Source organism: Saccostrea cucullata, unplaced genomic scaffold, assembly GCF_032062105.1.
Source record: "Saccostrea cucullata isolate Sc308-1 unplaced genomic scaffold, CSIRO_AGI_Scuc_v1 ctg10893, whole genome shotgun sequence".
In the NCBI taxonomy this organism is placed as follows: domain Eukaryota; kingdom Metazoa; phylum Mollusca; class Bivalvia; order Ostreida; family Ostreidae; genus Saccostrea; species Saccostrea cuccullata.
In genome coordinates this window covers 1-24,052 of record NW_026930357.1, presented here as the reverse complement: position 1 = coordinate 24,052, position 24,052 = coordinate 1, and the positions used below count along the sequence as shown (strand labels likewise).

Genomic DNA, 24,052 nt, shown 5'->3' with positions numbered 1-24,052 from the left:
TTAACCTCTACAGGACTCAAACTCAGTTTGCTATATCCGTAAATTCACTATATCAGAGTTCTTTATAACCGTAAATTTTTTACAAAGAATTGTTAAGAATTTTTCCGGGAACCCCAACAAACTTCGCTATATCTGTGAATTCGCTATATCTGTGTTTGTACTAGACAAGTTTTACTGTACATGTAGACAAGAGATTTTAATGTAGAATGTAAGTTAAGGCCCATGGGCTACAATGCTCATCTGAGTAAAATTGGCCATGTTATTCCTTACCAGATTTTCCCCCTTGTAATACATGTACCTATTGTGGCTCCAATCTACCCTTGAGGGGGTTTGTGTCATGATTTATACACTTCTCCAGGATGCTTCCAAATAAGTTTCAGCTTTTCAGACCCAAGTGTTCTTGAGAAAAAGATTTTTCCTATATATTTCAATGCAGAACTTTGCATTCCCTATTGTGGCCCTGCCTTATCTCTGGGGGTCATGATTTGAACAATTTAATAATTTAGAAGATATAAAACAGATCACCAACACTTTGTGAGAATGCAGCAGTAAATTTATTTGGTTGACCAGTTTCGATCATAGATGGTCATCATCAGAAACCGGTCAACCAACTTAATTTACTGCTGCATTCTCACAAAGTGTTGGTGATCTGTTTTATATCTTTTAGTTTATAACTTTAGGTACAGACCTTATTGAATACCTTTCTGTATCCACACGTGAGAATCTTCCGCAAATTGAACCTCAGGGTGTTGGTCTCTAGTTTTTCAGTTTTGTAATTTAATAATTTGAACAATTCAGAATCTTCACTATCCCAGAATGCTCCCACATTGGTTTCAGACTTGAATTCCCTTTTGTGGCCCCAGCCTACCCTGGGGGTCATGATTTGAATAATTAAGAATTACACTATCCTAGGATTCTTCCATTATAAGTTAAAGCTTTTCTAGCTCTGTGGTTCTTGATCTTGATAAATTTCTTTATGACCCCACCCTATTTTTGTCTTTTCTTGATTATCTCCCCTTGTAAGGGTTCTTGGCCCTTCATTTTAACAATATAAACTCTCTGGACAGACGGCTGACATTGGGTCAGCAGAAAAGCTTATTTGAGCTTTCAGCTCAGGTGAGCTAATAAAAAGATCGACTTCTACAATCCTTCTTTTTAAAAGTTTAATATCTTCATGCAGATATCCTACCCTATCATAATTACCGTAATCTAAATGTACTGGGAATATACTTTGATCTTGACACTAATAGAATCATAATTTGTACAACCTGTTACTAAGAGACAGTACACCATAAACGATAAAGAAAGAGCTCAGAATTCTGTGAACCAGACACACATTTGACAAGACTCAGAGTCTGTCGTAGGTGATCAAGTATTCCGGGTAACACTGGTCTTTATCATAGACCACAAATTCTCGGAAAAGTCCCCCTGTCTGTTGCTTCACTCCAACCACAGAATCGAATCGTTCATGACCGGGATCTGCACAATCATCCTTGTAACAATTATAACATGGTGGCTGTTTATATTTCTTATCTTTCTCTGTTAGAAAGATATGTCCAAGTAGCATGCGCATTAGAAACATTTTCCCTTTTTGTCCTCGTTTATCTTTATCATCTATAAAAAAAGAAAACAAAATACCCATCAAATTTTTTTAAAATCATCTATTAATGCACTTCCTCCAATTTGGACATTTTTTAATAAATATTGTATTTAAAACAGTGTACACAAACCTGCATACTGGTCAGCTTTTGTAGAACTTTCAGCACAGTAAATACCACGACCAAACATGCCACCATCACTTCCATGTTTGGGGTCTACACCCTTTGCCTTAATATTTCCAACAAATTGACTCTTAGTACCATGAAATAGGTAAACTTCATTAAGTTTTGATACGATGTCTTGTTTTAGCCTTTCATCCATAATTTTTTCCGTAAAAATGGCACCTTTAGCAACAACATTTTTTATTCCTTGCTTTTTAGGAACTGCCTCCACTTTAGTCGGGAATTTTGGAGATTTTGTTTTGAAGACTTTATGTAACATCTTCCTGCGTTTACGGCTATATTCTTGATACAAATCAATATTCTCAATTAGTTCTACTTTTTGAACATGAATTTTCTTATGGCTGAGGTTTCTTGCATCTGCTCCTTGCCCCACTAATTCTGGGTTAAATGTCTTTTCTACTAGTTTGCGAATTGCATTAAAAGTTTTTGGGTCCACATCATGGGTTTTTTCTGTGCTTGTTACAATTCCTTTTATAGAATCCAAAATTGATTTCCCATCCTTAAAGTGTTTCCAGTAAGCTGGTACAGTTGCCTCCTCTATCATTTTTTTCAAGTCCTCATCAGTGCCGCGGCGGTGCCTGTTTTCTCGTCTTACTGGGACCACCTCCTGAGAGGACCCTGAGGGACAGATACCTTCTATTTCTTGTCCTGTCCTGTTCACTTCCTTAGCTGAACCTTTCAATGATATTCTATTCCTCTCTGTTAAATACAAAATAACAAAAAAAGTCATTCAATTTATAAAGAAGATCTTCGTAAAAATCTAGAAAAACATAATTTCTATCCAAACATATTTTTTATCCATGAAAATGGGATACAGTTGCTATTTGTATCTCAAACACTGGTGTTTCAAATACCATGAATATGTCAAAATGTTTTGGAAATTCTGACCACTTATACCACAATTATTTATCCCCTGATATCTCAAATTGTCATACTTTAAGTTTTTCTTCAGTCCCGTTTAGTTCAAGATAACAAGGTTTTACTGTGGTCCATGCAATAATTGTATAGAAGTTTAAAATGTGGACTGCGAGGTTGTTTTAAGTTGGGTGAAATAAATAGCAATACATGTACACATGTGTCAGTTGTTATAAAGGTGGCCTAAAAAATTTAATTTAAATTTCTGATAACACAAATCTTTTATATTTAGCCAAATTTAGGTGAAGCGGTTTATAAAAAAGTGTAAATTGCCCCAAGTTATGTTATATTGCATAACATAAGTTGAAATAAGCTTCATTCCTCATAATTTAATTTCAGTGTAGACAAGAAGACAATTTTTCCTCCAGAAAAGCTTGAAATTGAGTATATTTTAAAAGTTACCTCACACGGAGTTATACATTTTTATAGTTACTCATTGTGACGTAGGCAACTTTTGTTATATGGAATGGATAAAATCTTTTACGCAATCAAACGGCGAGTTACAACTGAAATTAAATTATTAAAATTTATTTATATGTACAACTTTTCAAATTAATACCTTTATCCAGTGAAACAAAGACTCCATACTTCTGACCAATGTCATACATTTTCCTCTCTTTCTCTTTAGGTATTTCACTAAAATTAATTCTCTCAATGCTGTGTTCATGTAGAAACCTTTCCTTGATCATTTGGGAGAGTTCACTTCGTATTGATTCTCCTTTGTCTCTGGACAAAGCATATATGTGAAGTTCCATCACAGGTGTCATTTTAGACTGGTCTCCTGCACTGGCTTGTGGGGTTCTCTTAGCACTCTTTGGACGTGACCAGTCCCTTTTTCGATCAAATTCAACATCTTTATGGTGATCTCTGTACTTTCTAAAATCTGGTGATGAGTTTCTTTGTCTTTCTCTGCCTGAGGTATGAACATAGAGACTAGGAGCAGAGGCCTCCCTTCTTAGAGCTCCGTATCTGCCAGGATCTGTAAAAAAATATATGTAAATTTGAGTCCTTCATAAAACAAGCAGTCAGAGAGTATATCATACACAAAACTGGGTCCATTACTAGCATTTACCATATACTTAGTAATAAATACACTGATTCTGCACAGTGTGATAAGGCTGACGTCACAATACCCCATATCAAGGACCGGTCTGAAAATCCATATCATGTATCAGACCGTCAGGCAGAAAATCCATATCAAACCGGAAGTAATGTTTGTATAAAGTTTAAAAGTTAATTTACTTGATTTTATTTAAATATTCATGTAAAATAATTCTTTAATGACATTTGCAGACTTAATTTTTTTTTCAGTTACCAAAAATTGGCTCTATTTTTTAAAGAAAAAGGTCATAAACATGCACGAAACATTCTTCAGTATGCAAATGTAAGCTCGCATATTACAGTCCCTGAAACGTTCTACTTTCCCATTTTTCCGTTCGCTCAACGTTCGTTCACCGTTCGTTCTGCGTTCGTTCACAGTTCGTTCAGCGTGTGTTCACCGTTCGCTCTCCATTCACAGTATTACGTTCATCGTTCACCGTGCGCTCGCGTTCACCGTTCACAAAACGTTCACCTTTCGCTCTTCATTCCGTTTACTTTGCGTTCACCTTGCGTTCACCGTTCACTTATCGTTCAGTCTTCATTGTTATTCGGAACTCCAAAGTGAAAGGACTTATCTTTTTTTATGGTAAGAATGTACATGTTTTTTAATTAAATAACTTAGATATCGTGTTTGAAGAATAATTATTTCATTGCAAAAATTATCTATGATATTCATATTTCTATTATTATAACTCAGCTGTTACTTTATTCATGAAATTTCCCTGGAAAATGATACATTAAGTGCCTACATGTATGTAGAACGATGCTAAAATATTTAATTTAAAAAAACGGCAATGTACAAATGCTTCATGCACAGCCACAATTTGTTGTAATGTTTAAGACGAAAAATCGTTAATGGATGTATAATAATTAAACCAAGTCTTTTACAAGGCAAGAATACACAAAAAAATTATTTCTACAGTAACACGTATTTTAAACTACACGTAGGTCTGAGAATTATGAACAGTACTGCAAATATTCAGTTCATTAAATATCTTTAGAGCTAATTAATTAGACTGATGGTGTGACTTTAGATTTTAGAAAAGATCAACTGTTTAAAATAGTCTATTAATAGAGAAGGAAATTCCTTCCTTCACCGTACCTAAATATATGTTTGCCATTTTAATAGCATAATCAAGACCCCCCCCCCCCCCCTCCCCCGGTGCCTCTTCTCCCGAAATAAAATTCTTAGTGAGTATTTTCAGTATATTTTAATTAATATTTAATGTGTATTGTAACACAAGAAAATCAGTCTTTAAACCAACATCAAACAGTCATTAAACAATAGTATTTTAGAATACACTTGTGCAGACAGTAGTATTTCAAATTGGCAGGGAATATGTTTCTAATTCAATTTAAAACTTAATCCTTCCAAGTATATTTTCCCACTATTTATCTATTTTTTCTGCAGAAATGCAAAAATCAGATCTAGAAATGATAGGGAAAAAAATTAAAACTTCTTGGAAATACTAAGTGACTCTTTGCCTTCGGCATGTTCGGTGAAACGCGATTTCCACACCTCCACTGTGTCGAATGATTTGATTGACAGGAAAAGCACGTGGACTTCCTGTAAACTGTGTGAACTTGATAAAAGAAAATAAAAGCCAATGATTACTGTAAAAGAATTTGCTAATCTAAAAAAATGATTACCTTTACTGCTTGGAATATTTAGGAAAAATAAGAATTTTTATTTGATACAACAACAGACATCTAAGAATTGAGGGTATCTCTCTCTCTCTTTCTCTCTCGTACATTTCTCTGTTCAATAAAAACTATGACAGCACATTACTTATTTAGTTTTGAAAATTTAATCTATTACAAATAATCTGAATGCCTCTTTCCATCATCTTGATCAAGTATAATCACGGCCGGGAAATGTCTACAGATACAGTACATGTAGAAGTTAGCTAAAATAATCATCATAAAAGAATACAAAAGACACATAAATATAGAGTATTTTGCATTAGAAGTTTAAAAAACGGAGACAAATGTGAATTCATAAAAAAAAAAATCCATTTTTTTACTCAGAATAGCCTTGGCATGGAAATACATGTATGTTTGTTTCAACCGCATACAATGTATTTAATTCATTCTATAAGTTAGTAGTAGTTTTATCTTCTAAAGTCCACATCATTTTATTAGTGAAAAGAATAAGCATAATTACTATATAAATAGATTTATTTTATATATAAACTACCTGCGTTCGGTAACAAATAAACAATCATGTTTTACGGTAATTAAACTCGTGTAATAAAAATATCGATTTAAAACAAGGTACAAATATGTACAGATAAAAAATGTTTTTATTATTTATTTATTTACTTATTTATTGTTTATTTATATTAAAGAACCTGAAATTAGAATTATAGAATAATAGAATAATTTCAATGCAAGGAAAAGATCGGAGGCATTCCGAATAAATCGTTCATCTTGCGTTCACCGTTCGTTCACCGTTCACTTTGCGCTCGCGTTCACGCTCCTTTCGCGTTCTGCGTTCACTCACCGTTCACCAAGTTGCGTTCAGCGTTCGCACATCGTTCACTCACCGTTCGCTCTGCGTTCGTTCACCATTCAGGTGGGAAAGTAGAACGTTTCAGGGACTGTAAGTATTTTAAATATATGATAAATAGAATATTACATACTAAAATCCATATCATATGTCACATCAGCCCTTCGGCCCTATATCAGCCCTTGGGCCTTCGGCCCTCAGGCTGATATGTCATACATGTATGATATGAATTTTAGTATGTAATATTCTCTATATATATCTGGATCCCATTAATAATCAATGAGGAAAATATTAATAAAGAACTGCTCAGTAAAACGGAAACAAAATAGTGCAATTTTTTAAAGGTTACAAGTTGAAATTGTCACCCCTCAGAAAAGCATTAATTGTCATTAACCCCTGCTTTTGTTTTATATACTGTAAGTCGTTTTAATTCCACAGTGGTGAAACTGCACGATTTCTTAAAAAGTACCAATCGCAATGGTTTTAATTTTATGCTCAAGAACTTCATTTTAATTTTGTATGTACATTTAAACATTTTTTAAAACCAATGACAGCATTCATGGTGGGTTTAATTTCACAGAAAAATGACGAATCGCGAACATAGTGAAATTAAAACCATCGTGATTATTTGCCAATCTACAGTTTGTAATAGATTATGCACTATGGTTTTCAAATGAATGTCAGTTTTAGCAATTACCCCTTAAAACATGCACTGATTATATAATATGGATTGTTTCACATGTTCATTGTATACTCAGCAAATAAAATATTCCTGGAACAAAACTAAAATAAATAAACATCATTTACTTGTTCCTTCCAATCCCTGTCTCCTCTGGTCGAGATGCTGTTTAAAAACCGAGAAGGTTTCTCTGTCATATATGGCAAATGTTATCTGAAAAAATGTATTGTTGTAAAATGAATATTATTAAATTATACAAGTCTACATTGACTAGAGAATGGACAGAAACGATATTTTTTTTTGGAGCAAAGAAGATAATAAAAAAAAATCTGGTAAGAATTTTTATGATCCAGCATTCATTTAAATAATAGTTTTTCAACACTTTAAATAAAGGAAATATTCTTGACTTGAGATTGTTTCCTCTTTACCTTCCAGTGGTTGTCTGTTTTGGCTTGTGAGACACTTTCTGTGATGAGGAGAGTAGCCACCTCCTCCACAGGATACCTCAACAACTGTCCTACACCTAAAGCTGGAACCGCTATATCATACACACCAAGGTCACCACATAGCCTAAAACATTCCCTAACTGCCTGCTGCAGCTCCTAAAATGTCATACAATACAATAAACACATGCAATATTAGTACCCAATATATCAATTATTGGTTTAAAATCAAATGTATTTAGATGCACTTTTTTGTTGAATTCAAATCCTCTTTTCATGCATTTGCATTTAGTGGGGGGGGGGGGGGGTGTCTCATCTACAGGACCTGCATTTTTCCCCCATTCTTCTTTTCAATTTTAGGGGGTTCATCCATTAAATAAGTGCACCCTTCACACCTGATTTACATTTGTACTGTAAGTCATTTTAATTCTGCGGTGTTAAAATTTCACGATATCTCAAAAAGTACCAATTGCGATGGTTTTAATTTCACACAACAAGAAACTAATTCAAATTTTCTTTCAGCATTAAAACGTTTTTAAAAACTAATTATAGCTTTCACGATGGGTTAAATTTCACAGGAAAATGATAAATCGCAAACGTAGCGAAATTGAAGCCATCGTGAATATTTGCCAATCTACAGTATTTCTCCTATGATAAATGGGTGAAAGACATATTACATAAAACATTAAGTAATTAATAAATCCACATAATTGTCATTATTGAGAAATGATGCAATGTACCATCATGAAATCTTTAAATATCTTACCTTATCTGCATGCAACTTCAATAATGTTTTTTTTTTAATGTACGTGAAAGAGATGATTATAAAAATGAAGTTTGCATCTGCCCAATAGCAGACCAATAATCATACTCAGGTATATTTTAACATTTAATTTAATGATACCCAGGGATATGATTTGAACCAGTCTTACCTTAATTGATGAATGATTTCCCCTATATTTTGGGAGTGATATATGGCACACATGCTCACATTGAAGTTTGCCACCATTTTTTGTCATGACAACATTTTCTGAAGAATCGTAATTTGAAGAGAGTTCCTAGAAAACAACAGAATATGTCAATTGATACAGGAAGAAATTTTTCAGACACAAATTTCAATAAAATAGCTCACTCAAGCCTTTGGTTCAGGTGAGCTTAAAACCAAAACTTTTCCCCATTTACAGTCTCCTTCAAGTTCTATTTGAATGCCTGATGCAAAAAATATTGCCTATGTACAAGTGACCTATGGAAAAATTCATGAATACATACATCAGATAAATCTTGTCCACCCTGTTTCATGAAGCGTTCAAATATCTTGCCTCTCGTTGCTAATCCTGATGGTCGATCAAAGAAGTTTACCAAACACTTGGCCTAAAATATTAATAATAATATAAAAACATGGATTAAATTGTCAGTTTTAAGGACATCATTGACCCTCTAAGAATGTAGCTCTACTAGTTTATACTTATAATAAAGCAAAAGAAAAATAGCATTTGAACTCGAAACTTTGCAACAGCAATACACTAAAAATCGATCTTAAGTTCTACTGGTCAGAGACCAGAAAAGCTTATGCAATACTAAAGTGTCCATCCGTCCATCTGTCTGTCTGTAAACAATTTCTCAATATGCTACTCCTACAGTTTTGGTCTGATTTCAATATAACTTGGCACACATGTAGACTATACTAAGATACATAATTCTGTGTATTAGTTTTTGGTTTGAATCATCAGTGTTGCCATGGTTACTCAAACACAGAATTTTCTGTGCAATACTTTCAAAATGCTACTCCACATAAGTTTTGGTCTGATTTCAATATAACTTGGCACACAAATACAATACACTAAGATACATAATTCTATTTAATATTTATTTTTGATTTTAATGATCAGTGTTGCCGTGGTTACTAAAAATAGATATTTCTGTGAAATACTTTCAAAATGCTACTGCTCCTACAGTTTTGGTCTGATTTTAGTATAACTTGGCACACAAGTAGACTACACTAATATACATAGTTGTCATTATTTTTTAATTTTGGTGAATGATGTTGCCATGGTAACTTAAATAGAAATTTATGTAAAATTCCATTCAAAGGCTACTCCTACAGTTAATGATCAATTAATCAGTCACTATTAATCTATCTCTGTGAAAAGACTATGAACTTCCAATGTTACAATTCATTAATGGAGAAAGACGGACAGACAAAGTAATTCCTATTGCAGACGCATAGTCCACTGGCTTGTGATGATGTGATATAAACTTAAAAATTATTTGACTATGTTATTTTGATGCACTGGGTCTGTTTTGAATTGACATTTTAATGTTTCATCTTCAGGGCCTGTATTGAATTCACTTTGTAATGTTTGATGTTCCTGGCCATTCCTGGCTACTGGTAAAGTTGTAGTCTTATTACAATCTTGTCACAAAGAGAGACTAAATCAAGGATCATTATAATATTCATGCTGTTGCAAAGTTTCAAGTCCAACTGCTTCTTTTCTCTTCCTTTGTTAAAAGTACAAAGTAGAGCTACAGTCGACAGAAACTTCTGGTTGGTTTAGTCATTTTCTGGGCAAGATTTATTGAAATCAGACCAAAACTGTAGTAGTACATGTAGAGGCATTCTGAAAATATTTCAAAGAAATTTCTATTTTTAGTTACCATGACCACATCAAATTGGTCATAAAATTGAAAACCAATATATGTATCTTAGTGTAGATTAGTTGTGTGTCAAGTTTTATTGAAATCAGACCAAAGGTGTAGGAGGAATTGCATTTTGGAAAATTGTTTACAGACAGACAGACAGCTAGACGGATGGACGTCGGACACCTTACTATCACATAAGCTCTTCTGGTCTTCAACCATTACAGCTAAAAACGCAGCTAGGACTTCCAATTCACTTCAACAAATCCAGGTATACAAGGTATCATTGACTACCGGTAAATTAAAAATAACAATTATTCACTTTATTTGAATTTATGTAAGAGGGATGTCTCTTAAATGTACTTTAGATCTATTGCTCATTGAGATGCTTTTCAAAATTTTCTGCTATAGATTCTTTTGTTTGTTAAACTTTGTCCCCTACTTGTGGTCAACCCATACCCATTATTATACAAACTTGAATGAATGTCAACAATTTGATCGAAAATGATTCTCATATATACAGTCAGAACCTCGTTATCTCAAACTTGATAGGACCCAGAAAAAATTTAAAGATATCCAAGGATTTGACAGGTCTTTGAGGGTAAAATACTTGAAGAATAAGTAGTTGGGACTTTAAAAACACTTTGACATATCATTGTATTCAAGATCTCAGTGTTTTAGATCCAGAACTTCAACTGTACCGGTAATATGATTATTGGGAAAAAAATCTTGAATCCCACCTTGTAGAGTGTTACATCAGCTTTGACGACTTGGATTGTAGAGGACCTCACTGTTAATTTCTCTGAATGTGACGCTCTCTCCTCACCAAAAAAATCTGGGGATCGAGACCCTGCTACAGAAGTTGGGAGATCACTGAAGATATCCTCCTCTTCATAACTAACAAAAGCCAATGATATCAAGTTTTATTCCATATTTCCTCTCTGGTTCTTCTAAAAGTACGTGTGCCTTCATTCATATTTACCTTGACAGTTTTAGAGTATCATCTACTGTGGTTTCACCAATTTTCCTTGGCATCAATTTTCGTGGATTTTGTAAAAGAGATGTTTTCGAGGATACGTAATTTCATGGACAAAAGCATTGCCCATACAAATGAATATCATATTTCTTAATTCAATGAACATTTGAATTCGTGGATCTGCACAACAACGAAATCCTCGAAAATTGGTGCTCAATGAATATTAATGAAACCACAAAATCATCCATTCTGGACATTTACTTAAAACTACAAGCTAGCCCAAATGAAAAAGAAATCTAACAAAATACTTTTAAAATATCTTCAAAACCCTACCAAAACATACTTTTGTATTTTGTTTGTACGTTTTGAAAGTGTTGCATTTAACGAAACATCAGTGCAACACTTTATAGGATGGGGATGGCATGGTATTTTGTTAATGTTTCATTACAATGTTGGTGTTTTATTAATGTTTCATTACACACTGCAAAATGAAATTGCATTTTGAAAGTATTTCGTTACACTTGTCTGCATCAAAGTAATATTTTATTAGCGTTTCATTTGATTTACAGACATGTTTAGGGTTGAATTATATCTAAGAGTTGTAAAAGCTTCCAAGAACAACTTAACTATTTACATCCTGTGTAAGACTAATATTTGCGCCTATTTTCAAACCACTAGTACTAGGTCAGAGAGAAACAAAGAGATTGGTGAAGGGATATGCAAAGTGTTAGTATATATATATATTGATCCTTGATTGGAAAAAGCAAAATCAGGATGAATCTGGATATGAAACAGGTATTTATTGCATGACATAAAGTTCTTTTTTACTGGACTACAGTAACCTTCAGTCTGTGAATGTGGATGTGTATATGGCCTGTTTCTATTGGGTTTTTATTTATTTTAAGATTGACCTTTAATCCATATATACTAGCTTAGATCAGTTTTAAGCATTGGATTAAGTGATGAATTATTATACATGAAAATTCTCTGTAAATGTATGTGATTGGAGAAATGGCCAATGACTTGAGAATTATATCTTTTAAACCAAAGGAATTTAACTGCAGAGAATGATATAAGAGAGTGAACTTGGTGTTTTTAAATGTTGGAATGGTGCACTATTGTCTATTGAACAATAGTGTCAATCCTGGAATTCAAAATACTGTGAAACAAGAAGTGTTTATGTTTCAAAATGAGACTGTGTTTAGATGTTTTCAAAGACTTGTGGATATTTGTTAATTATTTAATTTGAAAAATTCAAATTTAGTGGTTTATTGATGATTTGTTGCTTATGATTTGTTAGTAGTTTGTTGGAGTGTTTTGTTAGCCTCGTTTGCATGTGATTTGCTATACAATCGGAATACTTTCAAAACACAGTGTTTTGTAAGTAGTTTGTTAGAGTGTTTAGTTAGTAGTTTGTTAGAGTGTTTTATTAGTAATTTGATATAGTGTTTTGTTAGCTCATTTGCATGTGATTTGCTATACTATCGGAATACTTTAAAATCACAGTGTTTTGTTTGTATTTTGTTATAGTATTTTGTTTCCCCTTTTTTTTCATTTGGGAGTGTAACAGATGTTACTAAAATAAGAAACAAGGATTGAAATAATATAAATCTTACGTCTGTCTACTTGATTGTGACTGGAAAGGAAGCCTGACTTTTTTACTGCTATTTCCGACTATAATTCCACACTGAAGCTGGCATTCTGCCATTTTTATGAACTGCTTTTCTTCCTTACGAAGTCCGTTTGACATGATTGCAACATCTGTCTCTATTTCGATTAAATAAGGTTAATTTTTGTGTGATGTAATGACAGACATACTAAAGAAATGACTGACAGAGATGACAGATTTTACGTTCCCTCGCTTTCACAAAAGCTGAAGACAATAAATTCAAACAATGATTATTAAAAAGATGAATTTACAGCTGAGCAAGATTTTAAAATTTGTATCTTTGATCCAAAGCATGCTTAGTACATACCATCTTTACTAATTCTGAATAAATCCAGTTTTCCATCCCATATTTTCTGCTGTATGCTCTTCAGACTTTCCAGGTACTGTTTCCCATGTGTATCATCACCGACAATCTCAATGATCAGACACTTGTCTGTAGTCTCTCTTCTGACTACTCTAAGGAAAGGAAGACAACACATTAATTTAGACAAAAATCAAACAGAGGCTTGGTGGTCAACCCCCCCCCCCCCCAAAAAAAGAAATGCTAACTCATAGACATAAAAAGGCTGCCCAACAGATAAAAAAAATAAAATAGCAAAAAAAATGAAACAACTTAACATAAAACAAGTTGCCTTAATTAGTAATGTAAAAACTGAAATAGCTAATTAACAGGGACATAAAATAAGCTGCCCAGCCGTTCAAATAGTGAAATAGCAAACTAATGTAGATTGACATATCGTCGCTGTAATATCAAAATGTCGTAAGTCGATTTTTGGCGCAAAATTTTTTTTTGCTAATTTGGAATCTGCAATATCGAATACATGTTCTGTCAAAACGTCATGTCTCTAGGCCAATTAGAAAGTGAGATACAGACCTGTGATAAAAGCGCGTATGTCCATTGGATGCAATTTTTTTCTGACAAAAGGTCGTATGTCTCTGGGCACTGACAAGGATGTCACTTGACGTCTGATATCAAGGTTAAAATTATGATTTTACTTAAATCTTTTATAATTTTTATTAAAAAATGTGTTCAACATACACAACAAAGTATATTTATTTAATAAACAGAGAAATCAATGGAAAGATTGATGAAAAGTTAGATGTAAGGTTACTTCATGACAAACTGAATTCTGTTTTCGCAGTTTGTAACTGCAATCAATTTATGAGTTTGTTAATTCATATAATATATTTCAGAGCGTTCTAATATCAGATTCGTACGCTTAACAATACATTGCAGGGATTTGTTTCAATACTTTACTGGAGATACGACAATTTGTACAGAAAAAACATCCAGGATAGAAAGGAGAACACTAGACATACGACATTCTGAAAAAAGATGTTTTTTGTCTCTCCTGAAAAGTTGGGATTTTTGACTTACAACAATTTGATATTACAGCGACGATATATAGGATCTCCAATGAATGATTTGTAGTTGGATAGGATTTTTATCAGCTTGTGTGATTTTTATTCCCGAGCCTTGGCCCTGAGGCCGAAGAGTGTATAGAGTACAACCCGGGGTAAATTCCTGTACACCCTTGATTGGACCTGGATGACAAATTTACTTCCTATGTACCCATAAAAATACTTTGTAAACATCAGAGTCTAATCAACTGTGTCTCAACCTAGGATAAGATACACACTACAATGCATCGTGACCTCATGTCAATTGCTTTTTATCATACAAGAGGCCCATGGGCCACATCGCTCACCTGAGCACTAAGAGTAGGAAAAAGTAGAAAATGTTTTTTTTATTGTAAAGTTTAAATCCAAAAGTAGTCCCATGACCAATCATGGATTTGCTATTTTTTAGAAAATGATTTTTAAAGAATTTTCCTATATATACCATTAAAAACTTTGGGTTGGCCATTTTGGCCCCGCCCTACACCTGGGGGTCATGATTTGAACAAACTTGAAATACACTACCTGAGCATGCTTCCATATAAATATGATGAATTATGGCTTTGTCATTCTTGAGAAGAAGATTTTTAAAGAATTTTCCTATGTATTTCTATGTAAAACTTTGGTCGGCCATTTTGGCCCCGCTCTACCCCCGGGGGTCATGATTTGAACAAACTTGAATCTACACTACCTGAGCATGCTTCCATATAAATATGATGAATTATGGCTTTGTCATTCTTGAGAAGAAGATTTTTAAAGAATTTTCCTATATATTTCTATCTAAAAGTTTGGTCGGCCATTTTGGCTCCGCCCTACCCCTGGGGGTCATGATTTGAACTAACTTGAATCTACAATACCTGAGCATGCTTCCATATAAATATGATGAATTATGGCTTTGTCATTCTTGGGAAGAAGATTTTTAAAGAATTTTCCTATATATTTCTATGTAAAACTTTGGTCGGCCATTTTGGCCCCGCCCTACCCAGGGGGTGATGATTTGAACAAACTTGAATCTACAATACCTGAGCATGCTTCCATATAAATATGATGAATTATGGCTTTGTCATTCTTGGGAAGAAGATTTTTAAAGAATTTTCCTATATATTTCTATGTAAAACTTTGGTCGGCCATTTTGGCCCCGCCCTACCCAGGGGGTCATGATTTGAACAAACTTGAATCTACAATACCTGAGCATGCTTCCATATAAATATGATGAATTATGGCTTTGTCATTCTTGGGAAGAAGATTTTTAAAGAATTTTCCTATATATTTCTATGTAAAACTTTGGTCGGCCATTTTGGCCCCGCCCTACCCCGGGGGGTCATGATTTGAACAAACTTGAATCTACACTAACTGAGCATGCTCCCATATAAATATGATGAATTATGGCTTTGTCATTCTTGAGAAGAAGATTTTTAAAGAATTTTCCTATATATTTCTATGTAAAAGTTTGGTCGGCCATTTTGGCCCCGCCCTACCCCGGGGGGTCATGATTTGAACAAACTTGAATCTACACTACCTGAGGATGTTTCCCCATAAGTTTCATCTTTCCTGGCACAGTGGTTCTTGAGAAGAAGATTTTTAAAATATGCCACTAAATTTTCATTAATTCCCAATTATCTCCCCTTGAATGACGGGCGTGGCTCTTCATTTGAACAAACTTGAATCCCCTTCACCCAAGGATACTTTGTGGCAAGTTTGGTTGAAATTGGCCCGGCGGTTCTTGAGAAGAAGTTGAAAATATGAAAAGTTTACAGACAGACAGACGGACAGACGGACAGCTAGACAGACAGACGGACGCCGGACAAAATGTGATCAGAAAAGCTCACTTGAGCCTTCGGCTCAGGTGAGCTAATAAAAACTATGCATTGTGACGTCACATTTTATTTACCCCGGCTCAAGTCTGTGCATGGAAATTTACACCAGACTCTGTAACCATGCAATCAAATCTTGTGTTACAAGCTACATAGGAAATAAGAAAAAATATCACATGAGTCATATTCACAGGATAAAGGGGTAAATACAGGATAAAAAAAGAATAGGCTTGGAATTTTCAAAACTAGAAATACAGCAAAACAAAGTGTACAAAACACTTCTGTGAAACTAACATAAAGAAACCAAAAAAAATTTAAGAAACTAAACAGTGAAACAAGAAGCTGCAGATCTGTAGCTCAATCTCTGCTTGAGAAAATTTGGACAGATAAAGCAGAGAGCTACAGATCCAAGCATTAATTGTAACAAGAGGCCCATGGGCCTTATAGGTCACCTGAGTAGCATGCAACAACTTTCCAACAAATTAAATTTGCTTCATGTTTTAAACCAGAGGCCATGGAATTCTGACACAATTTTGAAAAAGGCACCATTGCTTATCATAATTATACACTCAGCATGCTTACTCTGATTACTTTTAAATACCCCGAGTAGATCAGAGTAACAAAGAGAAAATGCATTTCCACTTTTGGATCAGTTGTGCACCCCATCCCGCAGGAACCACTGAACCTTGGGCCACATCTTTCAAAATTTTGGAAATTTTATAAATTTTATTTCATCATGTTGTTGATTAATACCAAAGTGCAGATTTCAAAGCATTAAATAATTTTCAGACAATGTAACCCCCCCCCCCCCTCCAGTACCTCTGTCCCAGGGGCCAGGAAAATAACCGTTTTTGGAAGAAGCAGCTTTCTTCATCAAATATATATACTAAGATCAATTGGCATAATACCTAGGAACAAAGGAAAACATTTTCAAAGAATGCATGCATTTTCACTAAATAAACATTAGAGCCCCACCCTAACACAAGAAGCCCTGATCCAGGGTCCCTGAAATTCAAAAATCTCAAAGAGGCATCCATCCTTCTCATAACTATGTACATAGTTCACTGGTTGAATACCCAGGCGAGAGAAAAAGATTTCTAAAGAATTTATGCATTTTCACTAATATTATCAATAAAGCCCCACCCTAACACCAGAACCCTCAACCCAGGGGTCATGAAATTCACAATTTTGGAAGAGGCAGTCTTATTCAACATAGCTATGCACTTGGTTAGTTTATTTAATGCCCATGAACAGAGAAGAAGAATTTCAAAGAATTTTTGCATTTTCACTAATTAATCTATATAGCCCCACCTTAGCATTAAAACCCCTTGCCCTGGGGCCATGAAATTCACAATTTTGGAAGAGGCTGTCATTTTCAACTCAACTATGCACTTGGTTAGTTTATTTAATGCCCAGGAGCAGAAAAGTAGAATTTCAAAGAAATAATGCATTTTCACTATATAACCTATATAGCCCCACCCTGCCACTAGAACCCCTGACCCTGGGGCCATTAGATTCACAATTTTAGAAGAAGCAGTCTTATTCAACATGACTATGCACTTGGTTAGTTTATTTAATGCCCACAAACAGAAAAGAAGACATTCAAAGAATTTTTGCATTTTCACAATATAATCTATATAGCCCCGCTCTAGCACTAAAATCCATTGCCCTGGGGCCATGAAATTCATAATTTTGGAAGAGGCAATTATTTTCAACTCAACTATGCACTTGATTAGTTTATTTAATGCTCAAGAGCAGAAAAGAAGAATTTCAAAGAAATAATTCATTTTCACTGTACCTATTTAGCCCCGCCTTAGTACTAGAACCCCTGACCCTGGGGCCATGAATTTCACAAATTTGGTAGAGGATCAGTGCTGATTACAATCATACCAACAGTTTGACTGCTTGATGTCCAGGAGTAAAGAAGAAGATTTTTAAAGATTACACTAATTTTAGTGGTTTTTGCCCCACCCCCCAGGCCCCAGGGGGACAGGGACAATGAAATTCTAAATTTTTGTTCCCCTTCACCCATAGATGCTCTATGCCAAATTCGGTTGAAATTGCTTCAGTGGTTTCAGAGAAGAAGCTGAAAATGTTCAAATGTTAACGCACGACGGATGACGACAGATAAAAATAGGTCACCTGAGTTTACTCAGGTGACCTAAAAACCTTCAATTTATGCCGCAGATTTTTGTCGCTCACTTACTATTTCTGGTATTTTATGCTTTCCCCAGTTTTAAATGTGGTATGTATCTGATCGAGATATATATATATATATGGATGTCCAAATGGCATTGTAAATCAAAGGTTTTTACAAGGCTTGGATCTGTAGCTCTCTGCTTTATTTGTCCGATTTTGTTCAAGCAGAGAACTACCGTTCTGCAGCTATGAAACTGATTGAATTAAAATCTCACACATCAGGTACAAAAACTCACTTATCAGCTGAACCAATAGACCAAGCAAAATGATAGCCTAGAAGAGGAAAACTTATCACTTAAAGATGCACTGTTTACAGTGTGTATGTGTTGTTTTATAGATCTAAAAAGATAAAAAGGGGGGTAGTGGCCAATTTTTTTCAAAGCCAACTTCCTTTCACTTCCAATTTCTTTTCCACACAATACTACATTTCCTTGATATCACTATACTGTGGTAAGAAGTGGGGGGGGGGGGGGGGGCAACCAACCTTTCAATGGAGATTTTCAATAGTAAAGGTAATGTTGGGAAATAAAAGAGGGGCAGGCCCCCCTGTTGCTATGTTCCTGTGCCTTATGATTCAAAAGCTAAAATATAAAGAAAATACAAATGATTGAAATGAAATTTACAGCAAATCAAAGAATATGTTGTAACTTCTCTTGTTAATTTCTGATGAAATCATTATAGACAGAATTTTTCATTCATAGGTTCTAAATTGTTCTTTATCAATTAAAAATTCATAGCAATTAAGAGTCATTATATAAAAATATATGAATCTATCTCTGTGAAAAGACTAAAGAGCTTCTAATTTTACAATACATGTATTAATTAAATATATGGTTAAAGATGGACAGTCAAAGCAAATCCTACTACAGACTGACATACTCCACAGGCTTGTGATGATGTGATATATATATACTTACAAATTATTACTCTGAATTGAAGTAACTTTAGATATAAAATCTGGGTCCCTCTTGTAGCATCTTGACTGTCCTCTGTTAAATTGACATCTTAGTGTCTGATGTTCGGAGCCCATATTGAATGGACTTTGTAATGTTTGATTTTCAGGGCCTGTTTTGAAATGACTTTGTAATGTTTGATCAGGGCCTGTCAATGTTTGATCTTCAGGGCCTGTACTGAAATGACTTTGTAATGTTTGATGATCCTGGCCATTTCTTTCACTCAGGTTTTTTTCAATCAACTGTCTAACAGTTGCAACATCCTCAATTCCTCTCAGTGATATGACATCACTTTGTACCTCGATATCAACAAGATATTCACTTTCCAAATCAGTTTGTCTTTGTCTTTCGAGTTTCTTTCCATATGGAATCGGAATTTCCTCTTCAGAAATAAGGGTGGCAGTAACATCTACAGCTATTTCAGCTGACGCCTTATTTGCTGCCGTCCCAAACAAACAAGATTCCCCTTGGACTTCTACAAAAGCTTCGATTCCAATTTTTGCCAAAGCTTTTCCAATACATTTTGCTGCCTTTGGTTTAGATAAAATCTTAGCATCCCTTTTTGATATGTTTTTCCTGTGCTCATTGATGTTGCTCTGATTGGCTCCCACATCAATCCTTGCAACAGTTTCCTCTTCCTTTTCATGGCAGCTGATATATGGTTTTGGTGTTGTGACATTCTTATCTTCATTTTTTTGTGTTTCTGGAGAAGTTAACTTCTCAGAACTTCCTCCTTTGGATTTTTTATCTGTTTCTTCCTCACTGTCAGATTCAATTATCATCAAATTTGATGCCATTGGAAATCGCAGACAGAAATAGGTTTTGATCTTAACAAAGTCAAAATGTGTGCCAGTAATGTTTGTTATTGTCCCACTACATTCTGTAAATTAGAAATTTTGTTATGACTGAGATTTAATAATTTTCAAGTTCTTTTTTGTCAAGACATTTCTTTGGTTAATCAAACCATATTCTTTAAACAAGAACTTTAAAAGGGGCCACGTACTGTATAAATTAATATTTAAAATCCTCTATGGCTGAACTATCCAGGATCAGATAATATATTATTCATATAATTAATTTACAAATGCACTGGATGTTTTGTTTTTAAATAACAAAAATATATATATGCAGATATTTTCTATACTTATATCAATTTCCAGTTTCCATAAAATGAAGAATAAATGATTAACCCATGAAGAAAAATTTAATAACTTTTCGATGAGCTTGCAACAATAAAGTAAAAATCCTCATTTGTGACATTTCGGTTAAACTCTTTAAAAGAGCTGTCGAGATCAAATAATTTTTTACTAGCGCTCTCGAGTGCTAGCAACTACATGTATGTTAGTCCATTTGTCTGCAATACGCATGCTTGGTTTCACGGTAGGGCATTCTGGGAATTTCTGAAAAACGACCACAGATAGACTGTATGATAACAATTCGTTGTGTCATTAAATAATACTGACCTTTTCTGTTTCATTCTGAAGTTTGTTTATTTTATTGTGTATTAAACTTACACTTAAAAAGTAAACTACAAAAGAACAAGAGGCCCATGGGCCACATTGCTCACCTGAGCACTAAGGGTAGGAAAAAGTAAAAAATGGCTTTTTATTGTAAAGTTTAAATCCAAAAGTAGTCCCATGACCAATCACGAATTTGCTATTTTTTAGAAAATGATTTTTAAAGAATTTTCCTCTATATATCTTTAAAAACTTTGGTCGGCCATTTTGGCCCCGCCTTACCCCGGGGGGTCATGATTTGAACAAATTTGAATCTACACTACCTTGAACATGCTTCCATATAAATATGATGAATTATGGCTTTGTCATTCTTGAGAAGAAGATTTTTAAAGAATTTTCCTATATATTTCTATGTAAAACTTTGGTCAGCCATTTTGGCCCCACCCTACCCCCAGGGGTGATGATTTGAACAAATTTGAATCTACACTACCTGAGCATGCTCCCATATAAATATGATGAATTATGGCTTTGTCATTCTTGAGAAGAAGATTTTTAAAGAATTATCCTATATATTTCTATGTAAAACTTTGGTCGGCCATTTTGGCCCGCCCTACCCCGGGGGTCATGATTTGAACAAACTTGCATCTACACTACCTGAGCATGCTCCCATATAAATATGATGAATTATAGCTTTGTCATTCTTGAGAAGAAGATTTTTAAAGAATTTTCCTATATATTTCTATGTAAAACTTTGGTCGGCCATTTTGGCCCCGCCCTACCCGGGAGTCATGATTTGAACAAACTTGAATCTACACTACCTGAGGATGTTTCCCCATAAGTTTCATCTTTCCTGGCACAGTGGTTCTTGAGAAGATTTTTAAAATATGCCACTAAATTTTCATTAATTCCCAATTATCTCCCCTTGAATGAGGGCATGGCCATTCATTTGAACAAACTTGAATCCCCTTCACCCAAGGATACTTTGTAGCAAGTTTGGTTGAAATTGGCCCAGCGGTTCTTGAGAAGAAGTCGAAAATGTGAAAAAATTACAGACAGACAGATGGACGCCGGGCAAAATGTGATCAGAAAAGCTCACTTGAGCCTTCGGCTCAGGTGAGCTAAAAACTTAGGTCAATGCCAAGATTCTAGACATCTAGCTAGTGAGTTATAATATACCACCTTCCTGAATTGATCAATGCAGTTCCACACTAATATAATATAATAAGACTATAACAAATTTCGTTTTCAATGTAATTTGCACTTCACAAAAAAAATTATAACTCTAATTATCAGACTATAGACTCATTAAACATGAAAAAATTCCTTTCTGTGTTTAAAAATTGCTACGGCGCTAGCTCACTTTATCTTTTTAAAAAGATAAACATTAAACTTGTAAACAGTTATCACATGTTCACTAGATTGTCAGAAAACAGATAATAATTATTTGTGATTAATGATTAGATAATGCACCACACATTAAGATGTTAATAAACTTACTTACTAAATTGACTGTACCTTACAACTCCTTTCAGTTTCACTTTCTTTTCTTTTCTCAAGAAGCACACAAACCGGAAATTCACCAATTTGGCTATAAATAGCTCATGGGGGAAACCAGCATTCACACCAAAATAGAATACAGATAACACTGGTAAAATCCACCTGTGACGTCATTCTTTTGTTTGCGCGCTCCATTACTTTTAAGGTCAAGATCTAGTAAAACGTTTAGACTAATTTTTTGGTGCTAGATCCATTATGACGTCATAATCAATTTCAACTTTCTTTTTCCCGTACTATGCGGCTTTAGCAGAATTATGTGAGAAAATAGGGTATTTTCATGTCATTCAACTTGAAATCATATGAAAAGTAAACCGGATACCTATATTAAATTTGATATTGATTTAAGGAAGAGGCCATGAACATACTAATTACCGTTTTCTGAGACTGTAGGCAATCTGGATACATTTCCTTTGCCGAATACGAAAAACTCCCATTTTCATGATTGGTTTTCTTAATTTTTCAATAAAAATGACAGTTTAAAATACAGTTTTTCATCTTGTTTACCTACAAATTATGCCCCGAAACACCTTATTTGACCAAGCTAAAGTTGTAAAGCATCAATAAAGGAATTTATTTCTCAAGTTTGATAAATCTGTAGGCACCTTTCATTTACTAGATCTTGACCTTAAGGAATGGAGAGTTGCAAATTACATTGAAAACGAAATTTGTTATGGTCTTATTCTCCTTTCCGTGCCTCTACCAAGGAAAGAACTTAGAAAATTTTAGAGAAGAGTTTTGGAAAATTTTAAAGGTTAGTTTCACATTAAGAAAAAGTAGATCATCCATGATGATAAATGAACCCGGTACCCTCACCATAGCAGTACGATGCTCATTTCACTGAGCTAGCGAGGCAGTTGGAAGACCTTGTTTTAGATTAAATTCAGTACATCTTTTTTTTTAGTTTTTCTTTCTATATTATATATATATATAAATAATAATATTGATATGTAAACAGTATTTACAATGTATCATATAAATATTCTTTATTATGTATTAACAAACAATAAATACAAGTATTCGGAAAGGCGGATTTTACGCGGGTTAATATACTCGTAGCGCTCCATTCCTTAAAAGTAATGGGCCTCTGCTCCATTACTTTTAAGGAATGGAGCGCTACTCTGTACATTAACCCTTACATAACACATAGATAAAGGCCTTTATTTAACTCTAGGATATCTAACTTTGCAAGTGAAATAATCTTTCATTAAATAATTACATTTCTAAGATACTATTTCAATTTTTTCACAGTAACTTCTGTAAATTAAAACAAGATACCCATGGGCCTGAGTTATATGTAACAACTTTACAACAATTTAATTTAGTTCATGTTATAAACAATTCACAATTTTGATTTGAAAGAGGCGCCATTGTTTATCATAATTACAAAATGTATAAACTTAGCATGCTTACTTTGACTACTTAAAACCTAGAGGTAGATAAGAGATTATAGTAACAAAGAGAAAATGCATTTCCACTTTATAACCACCAGTTGTGACCTCATCCCACAGGAACCACTGACCCTGGGGCCATATTTCTAATTTTGGAAATTTTATCAAATTTTATCTCACCATAAATGGATGATTATTGCCAAAGAACAGATTTCATATAGCATTATTTATTTCAGATTATTACCTAACTGACTACTGTAAACGTATTACATTTAGCGGTGTATTCTATTAAGCGATTTTGGCGGAAAGCAGAGTCCGCTAATTCAAATACATAATGTCTTGTATATTAACTTTTATAACAAGCACATTCAGATTGTGCTTAATCAAATCTACGCTAACTTGTTGAAAATTGAATTTCCGTAAAATATCGTAAACGCCAAATGTAATATGTTTACAGTATTTAAATTGTAATTAGGCATTCTGAACTGTTTCACGATTTATTTTATGTTTTTTGGGGTGATCAGAAACAAACGAAGGGAAGAATGCTTTCCTATTGTTTTGCTCATGTTTAAGCGT

The 24,052-nt window shown here is 34.1% G+C and overlaps 1 protein-coding gene across 1 annotated transcript; it reads right to left on the bottom strand.

Annotated features, from left to right (window-relative positions):
• Positions 1–1,284: 1,284 nt before the first annotated feature.
• On the bottom strand, positions 1,285–19,210 carry LOC134283813 (uncharacterized). Its single transcript, XM_062766291.1, has 11 exons — positions 19,039–19,210; positions 13,018–13,166; positions 12,658–12,808; positions 10,806–10,962; positions 8,698–8,799; positions 8,361–8,486; positions 7,414–7,587; positions 7,114–7,198; positions 3,256–3,675; positions 1,731–2,480; positions 1,285–1,614 (listed from the first exon to the last, which is right to left on the bottom strand). The coding sequence occupies exons 1-11, from the start codon at positions 19,149–19,151 to the stop codon at positions 1,349–1,351; spliced, it is 2,493 nt and encodes an 830-aa protein (XP_062622275.1). The 5' UTR covers positions 19,152–19,210; the 3' UTR covers positions 1,285–1,348.
• Positions 19,211–24,052: the final 4,842 nt, after the last annotated feature.